The sequence below is a fragment of the Lepisma saccharinum genome, chromosome 24 (assembly GCF_977018435.1).
Source record: "Lepisma saccharinum chromosome 24, izLepSacc3.1, whole genome shotgun sequence".
NCBI lineage: Eukaryota > Metazoa > Arthropoda > Insecta > Zygentoma > Lepismatidae > Lepisma > Lepisma saccharinum.
Window position 1 is genome coordinate 55,860,698 of NC_139252.1, and position 18,608 is coordinate 55,879,305.

Here is an 18,608-nt window from a genome sequence, read left to right on the forward strand (position 1 = left end):
AGGGCCTCCCCGATGGTAGTAGCGCTGTCCCCTTGTAATCAAGGGGTCCCGGTTTCGATACCCGGTGGAGGCTTTGATTGGTGTCCCAGTTTTCATCCCTCCCCTCCTTAGCCTATCCCTTTGCTACGGGTCTGACTGATCAATTACTACATATGCATCGAAACATAAATTTATATTATTAATTAATATGAACGATTTGGGGGACTCCGTCCACGGTCTTTGCGGCGCAACTGAACCATCTTGGTTTTCTGTCGCTATTTCATGATTCACAGCAATAATAACATTAATTGGAGACATGCTGGAGTGGGTGATAAATTTGCAAGCATTATGAATGGAGGAGGCGAAAATACTGATCAAATAATGACATAATGTTACTTAATTTCTCTACACTTTTGAAAACTTGTGCATTTGCATTGATTTCTCTCAACAGAGTTTTGCATGCAGGAATAAATGAATGGCTTATTGCAGAAAGGGACCTGAGTCACTTTTGCACAATTCTGAGAAAGACAAGAAAAATCGTATAATATTGAGAGTGTAAGAAAGAAATGTGCTGTTGTTGGCTCAAATTTTTAGCATAATGAATAGTTAATTTTGCAACCCTAAATGCGCCCTCCTGCAGTATGCTGCTAGAGACAGAGGAGATGAAAAAGTTGTGACTCCGATACCTCAAAAATGTGACTCAGGTACCTTTCTGCAATAAGCCATTCAAATGCATTTTTACACAATTTTGATCATGCACCTGTCTGTCTATTTGCGATACAAGTTCCTGTGTGGCTATACTTGTACCTTGACTTTATATGCAAAGTATATAGAATATGTATGTATGGATGGATGGATAATTTCACCAATGTGTACTAACTGAACTTTTCGTAGTCAAGTATTTAGGTGTTACCTCCCTCAAACAATTACCAAAGCTGCTTTTTTGTATTTGGTTAATATACCATTTAAAATTTCTACATAAAAAATTAAACTTACCTTCTCATTTTCCAGTATTCCTGTAAATATAGAGCTTTCCTCTTCTTGGGTTTCGCAGAAAGTTTAAGCCTGTTTTGATCTTTGAGAGAATATCTCCAAGACATCCTGATGAAAACAATGAAAAGCGCCAAGTAAATGTCGTTTCAAGAGCCCCTTCTCCGATAAACTAAAATCAGGCGGTTTTCGAATTTCCGAACAGATAGTGGCTCTTGTCCTTCTTGTCATGTCCTTCGTGTTTGACCAACTTGTCAACATATCGTCCACAGATGTAACGAAATGCAGAATCCAGAGAGGAAATTACCCCTCATACCCACTGAAATGCCTAAGGACCAATAATATGGTTAATCAGAATATCCGGAGAATCCAGAACCAGATATTCGAAAATCAGATAATTCATATACGTGGATTTCTATTTCCTTTCTCAAGTTCATTAAGTTATTCTGGTTAGTAAAGTTTCTGAAATTGAAAAAATAATTACGAAATAAAGGTTCACAACCAGAGGTTGGGATGGTTTAAAACAGGGGTGCAATCATCCTCATCCTGATCCTTCCTTTTAAATTCCATCAGGCATTAAAATGGATACATGAAGACCTATATTTGTTCACAATTTCCATTAAATCTCTAATGAGTGCAGAACTAGGCCCAAGATCTTCATATATTTCGGAATTATCTGTTTTTAAATTTATCAAAAATCCTCAAAAATTAAGAAATAATAATTATAAATATTCCACTATTTCCACAGGAAATTCGCGTGTGCTGTTCTAAAATGAAATTTTCCATGCCCCTACATTGTTAATCTAGTGCCCCCCAAGAAAAATGTTCCTGCGCCGCTTCTGCTTGTCAGAAGTGCTTATGCAGTTGTTAACATTAAAGCAAGGAGTGAAATCTTCTATATTAATCTTAAAAAATAATCTACAAGAACAATTTCCCATACAAAGCGGATTTTATGTTCTGTGTGACAGCACTGTGCTCGACCCTCACTTATTATTGGCCAGCGAGAGACACTGAAAATGTGAAACAATGACTCGACGTCAGAAAGCGAGCCTAGTGGGCGTGTAAAACCTGAGCAAGGGGCTTAGCGATAGGTTCTGGGTTGAGATGACGTCAGCGGCTCGCTTGGTTAATTGGCTGCTTCGATAGTTGTTACTCGTTCCGAAGCTTCAAATGCATAACTGCCAAAGATGTTATGAAAACAATCTCCCTCTACACGTCACGTTAATACGTCAATTTAAATTGCTAATTTTTATAATAAATGTTGTTTTGAATTCATGGTGTGCAAAGAAATTTAGAATAATTTCCTTGCTCCTCACCACGTTCATAATTGAAAGCATTGCAGTCTTAACACTGCAGGTACATTTTTTGAGGGATTAACGCAGAACTAGGTGTGTGTGTGTCTGTGTGCGTGCGTGTGTGTGTGTGTGTGTACACACGCGTTGATTGTCTTCGAACTAAAAGCAGTTTGAGTTTCAATATATTCATATAAATCGGTACGAATGTTTGAAACCTTCCCGCCTGAAAAGATTCTGTGAGTTCTGAACTTTCGAAGTATTTATGACTATATGAAGTAAAAAAATATCAAAATAGGAATCTCTGTCCCTTCTTTTCTACATTTTATTCAATTCGATTACTGCGTATATTTATTCCCATTATTGTGCTTAAAGTAAATATATAGAAACAAAAGTGAAGAGTTTTAATCACAGAATAATTGAACGACGTAACTTGCCTTCTTCCTTCGGATCAGACTCATAAACCGCCGTAATTTGTGTGATTAATAATCTTGACAATTCTCTGCTTCGACTTCCAAAACTCTGTCTTGTTTTTTGAAAGGAGCCTCTGAAGTAATGCAGTTCCCTGATTTCATAAAGGTCTGTCTGCCTGAACAACACAAACCCAGATGGTAAGAATAGATAAGCTTACGAACTGGCGGGTGAAACCTCCCTCCCACCTCTCCTCCCACGCTCCGAGGGGTACGTCCCGCAGACGCGAGAACCGCAAGAGGAGGGTTGCGTGTTGAAAAACGACAGCAGCGCTACAGGTGGAAAATCCTCGAACTGTATAATACCTGTATAAAATTATATAATTTTTAGTGAAAATATTGTGCAAACGCTTGGAATTATCTATATAAATTCACGACACTAAGATCCACAATATTGAACCTAAACGGTATAGAATTTTAAAACTCTTCAAACGCTCCATTTAAAGCTGCTTTTCAGATCCAATTAATGCTGCTTTACTATTTTTTGTACGCCAAACTAGAACCCCAAATTGTTTTCTTAGAATCTACATCACTTCGTGTATCCTACTAGAAAAGCCTTGCAGAGTATCACCGAAATTGGAAGCATATTATAGGAGATTTTGTCACTAGAAGGAGAAGCACTTTTCAGCTGTTGGGAGAAACATCCAGCCGAGGCTTAAGCTTTAGTCTTCCGTTGGCAACAACGCCCACTCAGCATGTACCACTCATCAAATACCTGGTTGTATTACAGGAAACCACCTGTGGAAGATAGACAAACTCCAGTGAGCACTTGTTGTGACAGCCTATAACTCTGAAACCAAACATTTCCGGACCTATGTTCATATAAACTTTTTTCATTGTTTACATGTAAGGAACACGCTCCTGAAGTTATGCCACCTATTTCTGGGACACCCTGTATATTGAAGTGCAAATATTCTGATTAATTCTCGAAACGAGACCGGGAACGAGACAACCATGTACAGTCACCGACAATAAAAATAGGACACCTATCCTAAAATACTCGCTTCCCGGCAAGGTGTTATGCGTGTTGCCTAAATCTATGAAGGTGGTAGAAGTTGCCATGGGAAATTTGCTATTAAAATCCAATTATCGCCGTACAGTTAGGCAACACACACAACACCTTGACGGGAAGCGAATATTGTCGGTGACTGTAGAACTCGAAACGAGACACAATTTGAGTCCACTTGACTTGATCTGTTGTTTTAAGTCCACTTTATGCACAGTAAGGCTAATCGGGACTGGACCTACAGTTCAAAGTGGGATCCGAACCACTTGTGCCTCCACCGGGTATCGAACCCAGGACCCCTTGATTATAAGGTGACGCCGCCACCACTACACCACCGTCCGAGAGGGCCCAGTTACATATCGAGAAGAGATCCAGAACGAGAGATACATTCTCACACACGAGACAGGACGAGACCGTTCTAAGTTAGCCCTAAGCAATGATATCAAAAGATCAAACATAGGAATCCGCTCAACACAGGCACATTGTCGCGATTTGTCCCAAAGCACTGGAACGTTAATCATTTCCAGGAAAGGTGTTCTTGCATAACATCAATCTACGTCATCGTAGGGAGAGAGAGAGAGAGAGTTGTGGGGTAAAAGGGTCCCGCCAGGTCCGAGCGCACCTGGGATAAGGGAGCATGCAATCGACCCACGACGCGGTGACGTCACCGACGAGCGCTGGACGCCATTTTAGCGGAGCGAACGAAAAAGAGAGAGAGAGAGAAAAGGTGGGGGAGGATCCGTAACTACAGGAGAGAGAGAGAAACAGCTGACGATTTGCGAGGTAAGTGTGCCACAGTGTCCAGTTCATGTTGTTTGATCCATGTTTACACAAGAAGCATATCTACGTTGCTGCGAACAGTGTGCCGAGCTCTCGGAAACATCGATCAATTCGTGACAATGGAACATCGCTGCGAAAGGGAGGAATACGTTTCATCGCATCGGATACGAGCATTGTGCTGTTACGAGACAGCTTCATTTCTCGTCACTTTCACTAATTGAAAGTCTGATGTTTGTGGTTTCATTAAATCCAGACACGCAACTTCGAGGGGTAGGTGTGGACAGTGTTTTGTTTCTTTGTTCACGATCTTCCTTGTGCCTTTTTTCTTTAGCTCTGTTGTATGGATTGATAAGCATATATTGCAAGAAACATATACTTCGTGAGCTCGCTTTACATTGCAATACCCTTCCTACAGCTCAGAAGGGGCATTACTCGGCAAGTTGTGTGAGAATTCTGAACCTTCGTGACACACTAGTTGGCATTAGTGCCCTACAAGCTAATTTCTGTTGTCCCATTCACTCTTTTTTTCTCAAAGAGAAGCTAATGCTATTTTGGTACAGTTGTTATAGTATTTCCAACCCATTTGCTAGCAAAAGGCTAACGAGGCACTGGTGACCGAACTACAGTAATGGCAATCGCCTATCGTATTTCATCATCTTCAACCATTCTCTTGTTTCCTTTATTCTGTGTAAAACCTGCTTTAACACGCTCCATATCTAGCAACTGCAAGCACAAAGCTAACAAGGTACTGGCGACTGGAAGCACGGTTTCCCTTTCCCTTTCGGATATGACGTGTATGTGTGTGCGTGTGTGTGCGTGCGTCTGTGTGTTGCAGACTCTTTTTTCTGCTCTACAACTACTTCTGTTGTCACAGCATTCATCTTGTGAGTAACACTACAGAAGTGGAAATATCATCAAGACGAGACAAGTGTCAAAGTTCAAGACAGACCGAGTCCTTTTAAATACGAGACGCGAACGGGACCATACCATTCGGCTCTTGACGAGACTAGATTGATTGATTTAGTATTCATTTTGTTTAATGAGCACTACCACAACTGTTTGAAGCATTTCCATAGGCTGGTAGCTTTTTGGGGTAGTGAATAATCTGTGGTGGTTAGGTTAGGCTTATTGGGTTTGGTTCTCTTAGAAGAAGAAGACGACGAGAAATTGTAGCAGCAATACCGACCTTTTCATTTTATTGATTTACTTACATTTTACTCGCTTGTCTGCCATTTTTGCCCACTTGCAAAGATGAGGGTGAATGGCGATGAGAAGGAACACTCACACACATATGCGGACGACACAACACGACCCCCACAGTTATCCTGACTGCAGGTCCAGGCGCCAGAGCCTCGTTAGTCGGAAAATGCAGTCCAGGGTGTACTACGTGAGGAGGAGTTGACCTCTGGGTGCCTTCAGAAAAGAACATCCCGAGACTAGCTTGAGAACGAGAAAAAAATCTTAAAATCGAGAATAGACCGTTTAATTCGAGATGATAGTGCATTTGAACGTAAGATACTTACATCAGAAATGCCTCATTTATAGAAAGGCTACACAACACACGTCTTGCTTAATGTGTAGAAATTAATGTTTCTTTTATTTTTAAGTTTGTTTTAATGTTTTCTTCTTTGTATCTATTGTTTCGATTTTCGAGACGAGATTGGAACCGAGAAGACAGACACAGAGAACAGACAGTCATTTTGCATCTCACGTACATAAAGTTCTTATCTGGATAGAAAATACAATACACTAATATATAAATACACTATGTAATTCATAGTGAGCAAGTACATTTACCCTTTTCTGTCTTCATTTTGATGTATCTTCTTTATACTTTTTCTTAATCATAGTGACCTTTTTCTTCGTGAGTGTCCCAGTGGCGTGAGAGCAATTTTGACTCGAGGGGATACATGAAGTTCAATTGAATTACTTTATTTTACGTTCCTTTCCTTCCACTTTTGGCTAATCGCGAAGAATAGAATGACTGGTGATATGATGAGATGGATATAAGGACAAACACACATTGACGACGGAGAGGATCATAATGGCTATGAGTCCAGACGCCACAGCCTCGTCAGTCTGCAAGAATGCATTCCAAGGTGTACTACATAGATGTGAGTTGACGTTAGGGTATCTGTACAGAGGGTCACCATTTATACCTCAAATTAATGAAGGGACACACAAAAGAAAAACACATGCTCAGACCTGGATTCGAATTTGGACCCGTGTAGGATGGTTTACACAAGTATCTCCAAAACTTACTGCATTTCCTCCATGTTGATCCACACCAGCATATCCCCACCAGGAGCGTATATTCTAGGCTAGTTAGGCTATCTCCGAAGCCTGAGGTCTAGAGAATAAAACACAGGAGAAAAATCGATCAGAAATTGTAAATAAAATTATTCATATCAGTGAGATGATGGTGATTCTGGAGTTGGCAACCTGATTTCCTATGAATTGGAAACCTGATTTCGTATGAGTTGGAAACCTGATTTCGTATGAGTTGGAAACCTGATTTCCTATGAGTTGGAAACCTGATTTCCTATGAGTTGACAACCTGATTTCCTATGAGTTGACAACCTGATTTCTTATGAGTTGGCAACCTGATTTCGTATGAGTTGGCAACCTGATTTCGTATGAGTTGGCAACCTGATTTCCTATGAGTTGGCAACCTGATTTCCTATGAGTTGGCAACCTGATTTCGTATGAGTTGGCAACCTGATTTCGTATGAGTTGGCAACCTGATTTCCTATGAGTTGGCAACCTGATTTCCTATGAGTTGGCAAACTTATTTCTATTCATAGTCTAGCACCATGTGACATAGTGAGATAGCCCAGTATACGCCACTGATCCCCACTTATCCCCAAACTCGACCAACAATCCGACCAGCTAGGAATACCCACTTCGAGCACTGGATTGGATGAAGGTGATGAATGGACATTCCCACAGAAGCATCCATGCCTGTAGTTGAACTAGGAACTATTTGATTGGCGGAAAGGTCATCGTAAGCCAGAGGTCTCAGGTTCGAACGCTTGCCAAGGCTTCATTCCGTTGTCTCTCAATGCTCAATCCATTTCATGATCCATCCTCAACGTCACAATTTACCCGAAAGGTAGAAAATATCCATGGTGGAGTGGCTATCACAGCCGGCTACGACGCCAGGGGCCCTGGGTTCATATCCCGTCCAGACCATGGTTGTTCTTTGTGAATGTCCCTTCACCAATTTCATCACTCATCACCGTCGCGATTAGCCAAAAGTTGCAGAAAAACGACGCTAAATTAGAAGAATACAAGTCATCCCTCGGTGGCGGAGTGGTTAACACAGCACGCTACCACGTGAGGGGTCCCGGGTTCGAATCCCGGCCTGGGCATGGATGTTTTTAATTGTCCATTCGTCAATTTCATCATGTCATCACTCATCCCCATCTTCGCAAATTAGCCAAAAGTGGCACGAAAAGCGAAGTATTATAAAGCAAATCAACCATTGTATGAGAGAGTTGTTTTTAGTTGTTCAGTCTACTTTATGCACAGTTACGCTAATCGGGACTGGACCTACAGTTTAAAGTGGGATCATCACACATCCTCTTCGTCGCGATTAGTACTCGGTGGAGGCACATTGCGCAGTGGTTCCCATACCAGTCCTGATTAGCTACGGTAAAAAATAGAATTACAAGTCATCCCTCAGTCGACCTACGTGACGAAATGGTTAACACAGCGTGCTACGAAGCCAGGGGTCCCAGTTTCCGAATCCTTGGCATGGGCGCTCTTTGTGAGTGTCCCTTCACCAGTCTCATCATATGATCACTCATCCTCATCGCCACGATTACCAAAAGTTGCAGTAAAGCGACGTAAAATAAACTAAAAAGAACTGGTCACCAAAATCCGCGGGTTCGATTCCCGGCCTGACAAGGGCGCGTTTGTGAGCGTCTCTTCATCGATTTAATCTAATCATTCTCCTCCTGAAGCCTGAAGTTGCAGAAAAGCGACGCTAAGTAACAGAAATACAAATCATGCCCGACAACAACCAACATTACAAATCCTTAAACCATAAAAAAGCTACATCTACAGCAGTTTTCCCACAGATTCGATTTTGTTCAACCGCCGCCCGTGAGTAAGTACAAATTTAATCAGATATCAGAGAACAGATTACATAACAAGCAGCGCGTAAGATATTCATGGGATATGCTTACGACATCGTAGCGTGACCGCAGGGTAGGAACCGAACCTGTCCGCTCTCCCACGCGAGGCTATATACGTCATGTTATCAGTCAAGATATCAAGCGTTGGGTCAAATGGGGGTATTTCCAGACGGGGGTTAATTGGGCTTTTATGTCATCGTGCCTTCGTTCCTGCGAGCTGAGTGTGTGCCGGTGTCAGGGGTGGGATTAGAGGGAAGGTGACGCCGGATTTCCTCACCCTGATAACGAAGCTTCTGCCCAAGCAGATATGATTACTCGTGCGCATGCGCCGTACGTTGATGGGGCCATGTTCACTTTGGAATTTGCATGTTCTCACGTGTGCTCGTACATACATGTGCTATGGTATCTAGAAACATTATTGTTCAAGCTTTTTCAAATCCTATATATGTTGTTCCTGGATTTATTTTTACTTCAGAAACATGATATTTGTATGAGAGTTTTTGCCGGCCTAATTGGCGGAGTGGTTAGCACCTCGCGCTACGACACCAGGGCTCCCGGGCTCGAATCCCGGCCTGGGCATGGATGTTTGTGAGTGTCCATTCGTCAATTTCATCATGACATCACTCATCCCCATCTTCGCAAATTAGCCAAAAGTGGCACAAAAAACGAAGTATTATAAAGTAAATCAACCATTGTATGAGATAGGTTTTTTTAGTTGTTAAGTCCACTTTATGCACAGTTAGGTTAAACTACAGTTTAAAGTGGAATCCGAACCACTGTGCTAAATACCTCCGCCGGGTATAGAACCTTTGATTACAGTGCACCTTAGCACTACATATTTGTAACAGAAAGAACGTGTGCATATGTGTATGTACAGTCACCAGCAATAAACCCTGGAATACTCGTTTCTCTGTAAGGTGTAATGTGTATTGTCTAATTCTACGGCGATGACAGAACTTGTCATTGAAAATTTGCTATTTAAATTCACTCATCGCCCTAGAATTAGGCAACACACATGACGCCTTACAGAGAAACGAGAATTCCAAGGTTTATTGCTGGTGGCTGTACATATACTGCGATTCTACAAACATATTGTTCCAGCTCATACAAATCCTGAAACATTTTGTACCTTGTAAATTTTTCAGGAATATGGAGTTTGCATGAACCACAAGACAGGCTAACCTTAAAGTGGTGAGGAGAGCACAAATTATGTAATTCTGTGAAATTCTGTCGTAGCAATTCTGACATAAAGCACGTATGTGTTATCAGTGTGTGCACCATAAAGCCCAATTTTCGTGGAAACGTCAGCTGCTGAGTCATAATCGTGTTTATCAGTCACATTTCTGTGGAAAAACTCTCATTGAAATTTGTTGAACAGTCTTTTTAATTCGAACTCCAAGGCGTACACGAAAAAAGTTCAAATTAACAAAAAGATCACGTCATAAAGATGGTTTCTAGGGGAATAAATGTATTTTCGAATTAGCTAGTGATTCGAATTATCGAAGTTCGAATTAGAGAGAGTCCACTTAATTTTCACTGTCAAGGCAACGGTGCTTCGGCAAGTTGGTTACATATCCTATCCGTTCTTCCTCTTCCCTGTATCGTGTATCGGTATGTTTTTTATTCACGTTTCGCCATTCGTGTTTGTTATAATAAGGGTGCTTCCATACTTATGGACCGCCCTTTATAATGTAAATCAGAGGCAGTGTGAAATAATCAAACTGTTGAAATTATCATTGATTCACGGAGTATGTGTCACAAATCTAAAAGCATTTAGAACGTGACCTATTGACCACCAACAATAAATTTTTGCAGGGTTGTTGAAGGTCCAGGAATTTTAGATAAATTCAATTCCGGTCCAGGCCGTTTGGAAATTCAACATTTTCATTATTCCGCACCGCCTTGTGAGCAACTTACAAGTAAATAACTAACTAAAATCTATTTTCAAAAATAAATGTACTTGTTAATGTGTAATATTAATGGTTATGTTCCAGCTTTTCACTACACAACATGCACACCTATGTATTTACGTCTGTCCAGGCTTGGGCAATGAGGAGAAATGGTTTGTCACGTTACATGACCAAACGGTATGACCTGGTTTGCATATTTATATCTCCCTGTAAGACCTCCTGTATCTTAGATCGATGCAGTAGACCTCTCAATAAGGCGTAGTGTAATCAGTAGGTAGAGTAGCTCTTTGAAATGAGTCGTGTAGAGAGTTGAACTGAATCTTTAAGTAGGCCGATCGAAAGTAGAGAGATATGTAGATGAGATAAGCAGGGGAGGAGATACAGTGAAATGAACTTGGAATTCCTAACTTTAACACTTCCTTTAGGTGCATATGAACCAGTTTTCGAACTGAAGAGTGAAAAACTACGAGATTTTCCTTCTCTATTTAATTTCCAGGGTCCACATTTCAAAATTCGTTCTCAACTAGAAAATAAAATTCCCACTCCTCTGAGGAGATACCACAGTTATTTTTAACTTATTTATCCGTAATTTGCAGTATTGCAGTGGAAAATCTTTGCGAAAACAATGGAATTACTGTAGCTGTAGGCTATACTTACAGTCCACTCATTTTATCCTAATGTTTTACATTTACTTTAAAAACAAATTCACACTCCCTCTTAAAAAAAACTAAATTTTCAAATTGAATTGCAAGTTGTATGAAATCGTGAGAAAAAAAATTGTAGGAAATTTAATGGCAAACAGCTTTTGTTTGAAGCATTTTTCATAGCGTGGATAGTTTCCGAAATACATATGTGAAAATGAGTTTCCGGTCGCCATGTTTCAAGATAGAGGCCACAGCATAACTTTAGTTTCAGGAACCACACACACACACACAGACAGAACCCCTTTGTTGCAAGAGTTCTTTAAACCTAAATTTTCAAAGTAACTGTGCTTTGTAAATTGTGTTTTTAGATAAAAATGGTATTTTGTTTTTAATAAATATGGCTTAAATTTCACACTGTGTTGATATTTTTATTGCAATAATACGATTTGAATGGAATTGTATCCGGATAAAAAATACTTGAGAAGAAAGTCAAAAATAAATTTCAGACATTTCTACATTTTGTTCAGTTCGAACGCTTGAAACGATTTTATACGATTGTCTTGAGCAAATTTTCAATATGGCGCCATATCTCGTCCACCAGATTAAAGATGGCGTCGGAAACTTGCAGATCCAGGAACACATCGCTCGAATTGGGTGATAAAATTTAAAGTATTGACTATAGATATGAACAAGGTATAGTTTAGATATATAGGACAATACATTAGTACGTATGTTTGTTGAGAAATGTAAATATTAATGTGCAAGTACATGATCGTGTATATTAGATAACTCATACTTTGCAATGTATTGGCTCGTATGAGTCATTCCATGCCAAATCAACACAGATATGTGCAATTTTCAACCTGACCATCTCCTATTTTCATGAAATTTGGGGATTTGAAAGTATGCATGGAACTTAGTAACTATGAAAATTTTGAGTCTCGTTTGACTTGTAATTGTAAAATTATTCAAGGTCAAAATTTAACTCTGCTCCTATTTGACCTAGGAAGTTGAAATATAGTTTATTGTGGAAGGAATGGGACAAGCTTTCCAATGATATGTAACAAGCCTACCTTTGGATAAATATTTTTTTTTCACGTGACATTGATCTTTGACCTTGAATATCTCAAAACATGTCATTGCCAAAATTCGTGAAAAAAATATATTTGGCACACCATGCTATACTCTAAAACATATGGAAAAATCAAAGTGGGACTGCAATGGGATCAGAAGGTACAAAATAATATGTGTAGCTATGTGACTCAAAAAGGCTACATTACAATGTACTTAGGTGAGTCAAAATCCCTTCACAATCCCTACAAGATGTGAAAGAGTTATCATGGGTACAATTGGTCATGATAGAAACACGTTAGGTCCAGGGGGGACCATAGTTGTGTGTTTCAAACAGAGGTACGCCATATTGTTGGCCGTCATATTGAATTCAACTCAAACATTTTCAATGGAAAGGGGATGATGTGATATATCAAATCAGGCTAGAATTTCACAAGAAATGCAGTGGCGAAGGTTCTCCAACGTATCTTTAAGCAGCAAAAAGTAATGATTGAATGCTTTTAATCATTTTCTCCTTTTCGAGGTGTTAGAAAATAAAGCATTAAAATGCCTCTAACGTATTAGGAACGCATCGAGATCACACAGACGGTTTCGAATAGTTGAATATTGTGAATAGTGTCTCAAAGAATTACAGTGTGATGCTTCCTTTGGAATGGAATAAAAAGTGCTTCACAATGACGTAATTTTATGTTCATGGTGAAATTGATAAAAATAATATGCAATACCTGTGATATACATTAGACAGATTCTAGCAGAATTGCTGGTGCTGGTAAGCATGCATGGATAACGGGATTGGTTCGTGGTAAATTTCCCAGTAGATGGATTGGCAGCTGGGGACCTCCTGAAAGGTCTGTAAATTCCACACATCTAATACCTTAGGACTTTTACCTTCAGGAACATTTGAAGGCAATGGTATATGCACTAAAAATTCATGATATTGACCATCTGATAGAACGCACAGTTGGTGCTTGCGATGATGTCGCACCCATAGGCGTAGATAGAACTTTATATTTGGGTGTGCACAAAGAAAAAAAAATGAGGTCTTGTGCCTTTTTAATATCATATTTTGCAACACAATCACTTGGCTCTTTAACTGCACTGATGTTTGTAAAGGAATATAAATTCACTAAATGACAGTGTTGAAAATTTCTGAATATGTAGTAGAAAAAATCAAATTGCATAGAAATTACACATACACAAAATGTTCATAAATGTTACAAACAAATACATCAAAATGCACGTCATCTATAACAAGAGACGTCTGTCAAAAGGTACAATGTTCTTAAACTCATCAATAACTTCATTTTGATCAATAGACTAAGCTTTTTCCTGTTCGACAAATAGCAAGATCAGGGCTTCCAATCTATCCTGCATCTGAGTTGCTCTTAATTTAGTTTTAACTTGGGAAAGCTTGGAGAAAGCTCTCTCTCACACGTGCAGCTTGTGACAGGTATAGAAGAAAAGCGCTGCAGTACAGAGTAGAATGCAGTAAATATCTTCTTTCTCCAATGACATAAAAAATCGAAAATCTATAGACACTCGTTTCATCAGCGATAATGCACACGTTTGTACCAAGTAATGGCATTTTCAAATTCTTACAAACTGTCACTTATTTTCTCTCTTATTGAAATATCTGTATTTAATTCTCTTTGATGAAGCAGCTCATTAGGGTGTGCCTAGGCACACCCGGCAGGCACACCCCGTAGCTACGCCTATGGTTTACATTGCAAAATGTTCTTCTATGTGTGTTTGAGAGACGTCAACGACTGCGCATACAGGAACATGGACAACGTAATGACCAGATATCGTAAGTGGAATACATTGTATGTTTATAACATTTGCTGCTTAAAGATACGTCAGAAAAACCTTTGCCGCTGCATTCTCGTGAAATTCAAACTTGATTTGATATATCACATCAACCTCCTTTCCATTAAAAATGTTTCAGTTGAATTCAATATGGCGGACAACAATATGGCGTAACTCTGCTTGAACCCACAACTATGGTACTATCGTAATAAGGCTTTTATCAGTTACATAGCTACACATATTATTTTGTACCTTCTGATCCCATTGCAGTCCCACTTGATTTTTTCATATGTTTTAGAGTATAGCATGGTGTGCCAAATATATTTTTTTCACGAATTTTAGCGATGACGTGTTTTGAGATAATCAAGGTCAAAGGTCAATGTCACGTGAAAAAAATATATTTATCCAAAGGTAGGCTTGTTACATATCATTGAAGAGCTTGTTCCATTCTCTGCACAATAAACTATATTTCAGCTTCCTAGGCCAAATAGGAGCAGAGTTAAATTTTGACCTTGAATAATTTTACAATTACAAGTCAAACGAGACTCAAAATTTTCATAGTTAATAAGTTCCATGCATACTTTCAAATCCCCAAATTTCATGAAAATAGGAGATGGTCAGGCTGGGAGATGTGTAAATTTCGTATGGAATGAATCTTATACAGTGCACAAGTCTTAGTGTCATTAACTAGTCACTCATAGTCACTTAGATTCTGATAAACAAAAGACAGGCAGCATGTATTTATTGTCTATATACTTGTCATTGAAGTAGCTAGACAAAGGTGTAGAGAAACAATAGTTATGTGTAGACTGGAGAGTAGCTATGTGGTACTAATATACATTTAGCGTAGTTATGTGATCGGATAGTACAATAAACTGCGCTGCTGCGCTTCTTCTTACTATTTAAAAATGCCCCAAAACCGCGAATGAATTCAACGCGACCACCCTGTATATATCTATCTTGATTATATTTACGCGTCTGGCAACGCGGCTCTCGGTGCTACGGTGCTGCCATCTGTTATCGGAAAGTTATAAGAAAGTTGCCTGTAGTACAGCCTTAATATGTAAAATATCAAAATGCCTTTCGCGATTTCATGCTCGACTTGTTACCTCACACTTGGGACGTTAAGGAAGAAGCGAAGTTGTATTTTTAGGTTAGAATGGCGTGACCTAGTGCCAGTTGCAGCTAGTACTTGACCTTCAAGCACCTGATCGATTATGTAGAGAACCTAAGGTCACCCAATACGTCGAGTCGTACCGGCACTACATGCAATTTTAAGCAGCCGTGTCCGAGAAATGTTACCTGATAATTCAAAAGTGTCAGTGGAGAGCGATTTCATCGTAAAGTTTCCAATGTTGGGACCAGTGGCTTGTCCAGAGAGGAAATTCGGGGCCATGTTTCTGAATATATTCCTTCCGTGCACCAAAGTTTTGTTTAATAGTGCACGGCAAATTATATCAATGAATATATTATGAGCATAAAGTCTAAATTATCAGTCACCAATCCAAGGGAGTATATTGTAGGCTATCTCAGAGACTGAAATACTACAGAAGAAAAACCTGTTAGAAAGTGTGCATAATATTCTTCATTTCGTTAGAAGATGGTGCTTCAGGAGTTGGAACTCTGGCTTCTCAGGTGCTGGCAATACTGTATGACATCTTTGAAGACCACGAAATCGACCCAAATTTAGGTGGTAAGTAGAATAGAATAGAATTTTTATTTTCTGCTGAGCGAGGTTCAGCCTAGGTCTGCTCTACAACCAACTCACCCAAATAGGTGGAAAACCTTATGATATTTGACTGGCGTTTTCCTTCTGTTTCCGTATTGCGCGCTTGTTTCCCAGAGCGCGATGGGTGCCATTCGAACTGACATCTAGCGGGGAAAGTGGCAACAGTAATACTCGTGAACCTTTCGTTCCGGACAAGAGAACAACGTAAATGTGCGTTGGCAAATTAGGACAGCGCCAAATACATAAGAAGTTTTAGCCGTTAAAATGAACTGCTAAAGGAATATCGATAAGTATCTCATTCCAGGGTAAACGAAGACATTGATTCGTTATAATTCCCACAGCTGCCACACCAGGGTGCGAAATCCTGGGGGTACGGGTGGGGGATCCCTCCACCAACAATTTTGGCCTCAAACATCCCCACCGAAAATTCAGGGGGGGGGAGTTTTTGTTATAACAAACAAAATATAATCAATTACTTTTAATTTCAAATATACTTTACTAATAATAATATCGAGAACACACAAATTAGTGTAGTTCTGAGTATTAAATACATTCTCTCTCAAGAGATCATTAACAAATCTACATCAATACGCACAATAAAAGTCAAACGAGAATGCAAGAAAATAATAACTATGAAATCTAATTGATTTATATTAACATAAAGCACAAACTAAACAAAAACTAACACATAATAAAACCACTTCAACTATTTCATAATTTATTAACATCTTTAACCAGTTACTAAAGGAATTAGTTAGCTGCTTTGCAATATCTGATAGCTATGTATAAAAGTAACAAATCAATTTCCTTTATGTAATTAACAATAATAATAGTAATAATAATAATAATATATTTTAATTGAGTAATTTATTTTTACTTTTAATAATACACATGTGGGGGAGGTGGTTTGTAGATGAAGAAATTTCTCCCCCCACCAGGTTTGAATGATTTCGCACCCTGTTCCACACTGAGCGTTTCTTGAACCGGTGAAGGGGTCTTGGTCCCTTCTATTGACTTTGCATTGAACACTGAAGGGTTAATATGATTTGTTTGTTTCAGAATCGCCTCCCAGTCAAGCGTCGTGACTCTACAAGGAGGCCACGATGTTAAGAGTCATCCCCCGCAGCAACTACGCAGAGTCGCTGCGGTCAGCTTCCACCACTATCGGCTTCCTGCACATAGTAAGTACAAAATCAAGGGTGATCTTATAAGAAATACTCAAAATGTCAACTTCGCTTCCACATACACTTCGTCCCGGAAATCTCTGGAATACGAAAACATGCCCACTGCGCAAGTAGTGACTCCAGAGGGCTCGACCAATGAACGCGTGAGAGGGGGAGGGGAAATACGGCTGCAGCTACCAGCACAGCTTTGCTCCACGCACTCGCTTTCTCCCCTTCTCTAGCGTTTTGGACGTCCTTACTCCACAGATTCCCGAAGCAGAGTTGCTTAAGGCCCAGGAACCCAACAATTTTACAGAACTGTAAACGGTTCTATTGGGGTTGCGAGACAGAACCGGAAACTTTCTTCTCACACAATTTATAATCGGTCCAAGTTGCGTATTGTTTCATTTCCATACGGAACTTAGATCCTATTTTAACTGATCCGGAAGAAGATTCCTGGAACGTATTTAAATTGATCCAGAAAAAAGGTTCCTGGACCGCATTTAAATTGATCCAGAAAAAGGGTTCCTGGACCGCATTTAAATTGATCCAGAAAAAAGGTTCCTGGAGCGAATTTAAATTGATCCAGAAAAAAGGTTCCTGGACCAAATTTAAATTGATCCAGAAAAAAGGTTCCTGGACCGAATTTAAATTGATCCAGAAAAAATGTTCCTGGACCGAATTTAAATTGATCCAGAAAAAAGGTTCCTGGACCGAATTTAAATTGATCCAGAAAAAAGGTTCCTGGACCGAATTTAAATTGATCCAGAAAAAAGGTTCCTGGACCGAATTTAAATTGATCCAGAAAAAAGGTTCCTGGACCGAATTTAAATTGATCCAGAAAAAAGGTTCTTGGACCGTATTTAAATTGATCCAGAAAAAAGGTTCTTGGACCGTATTTAAATTGATCCAGAAAAAAGGTTCCTGGACCGAATTTAAATTGATCCAGAAAAAAGGTTCCTGGACCGAATTTAAATTGATCCAGAAAAAAGGTTCCTGGACCAAATTTAAATTGATCCAGAAAAAAGGTTCCTGGACCAAATTTAAATTGATCCAGAAAAAAGGTTCCTGGACCGAATTTAAATACAGATTAAAAGATTCTTTACGGTCCAGAACCCATTTATGATTTATGATTTTCTTTCCTCGACCGGAATTGAATTTATTTAAAATTCCTGGACCATTAACAACCCTGGTATAGAGTTCTGATAATTCGAGGTCGACGGGACCGAGACTAATACTACTATTACTAGTAGTAGTAGTATGCACTTATCTGCCACAAAAGACAGCCACGATCCTAAAGCTAAAAGTTTAGTATACACACTACCGATAGAGAGCAGGTATAGTAGACTGGGACAAGTTTCGAAAATTCTGACTGTAGGAAGCATTTTTGAGGAAAAGCGGGCAAACAACATTTTCTGAATGTATTTGATGTGCTGAATACGAATATTTTGTTTGCCACTCTCGATTTTGGTGTTACATGCTTCAAATCGCTAAAAAACAAAATGGCGGCCATACGAAATGAGTTCCTATTAACTTTTGAAGGAGCAGAAACAAAATAGTGATCTTGGTGTCAAACATTATGCTTTTGGGTATGCTGAATCCAAATATTATGTTTTCTAATCTGAAATT

General features: G+C 39.4%; 1 protein-coding gene across 3 annotated transcripts in view; it reads left to right on the forward strand.

Moving 5' to 3' along the window:
• The first annotated feature begins 4,416 nt into the window (after positions 1-4,416).
• Positions 4,417-18,608, forward strand: part of LOC145978439 (uncharacterized) — a 50,877-nt gene continuing 36,685 nt past the window's right edge. Inside the window, exons 1-2 of one of the 3 annotated variants that reach the window (XM_083111080.1) lie at positions 4,417-4,520; positions 16,876-16,997. In XM_083111080.1, the coding sequence (XP_082967206.1) occupies positions 16,920-16,997 (78 nt within the window). In that variant the 5' untranslated portion in view covers positions 4,417-4,520; positions 16,876-16,919. Of the gene's footprint in view, positions 4,521-4,626; positions 4,788-14,065; positions 14,089-16,875; positions 16,998-18,608 lie in introns of those variants that run through there. The other 2 variants (XM_083111081.1, XM_083111082.1) reach the window with 2 other exon arrangements.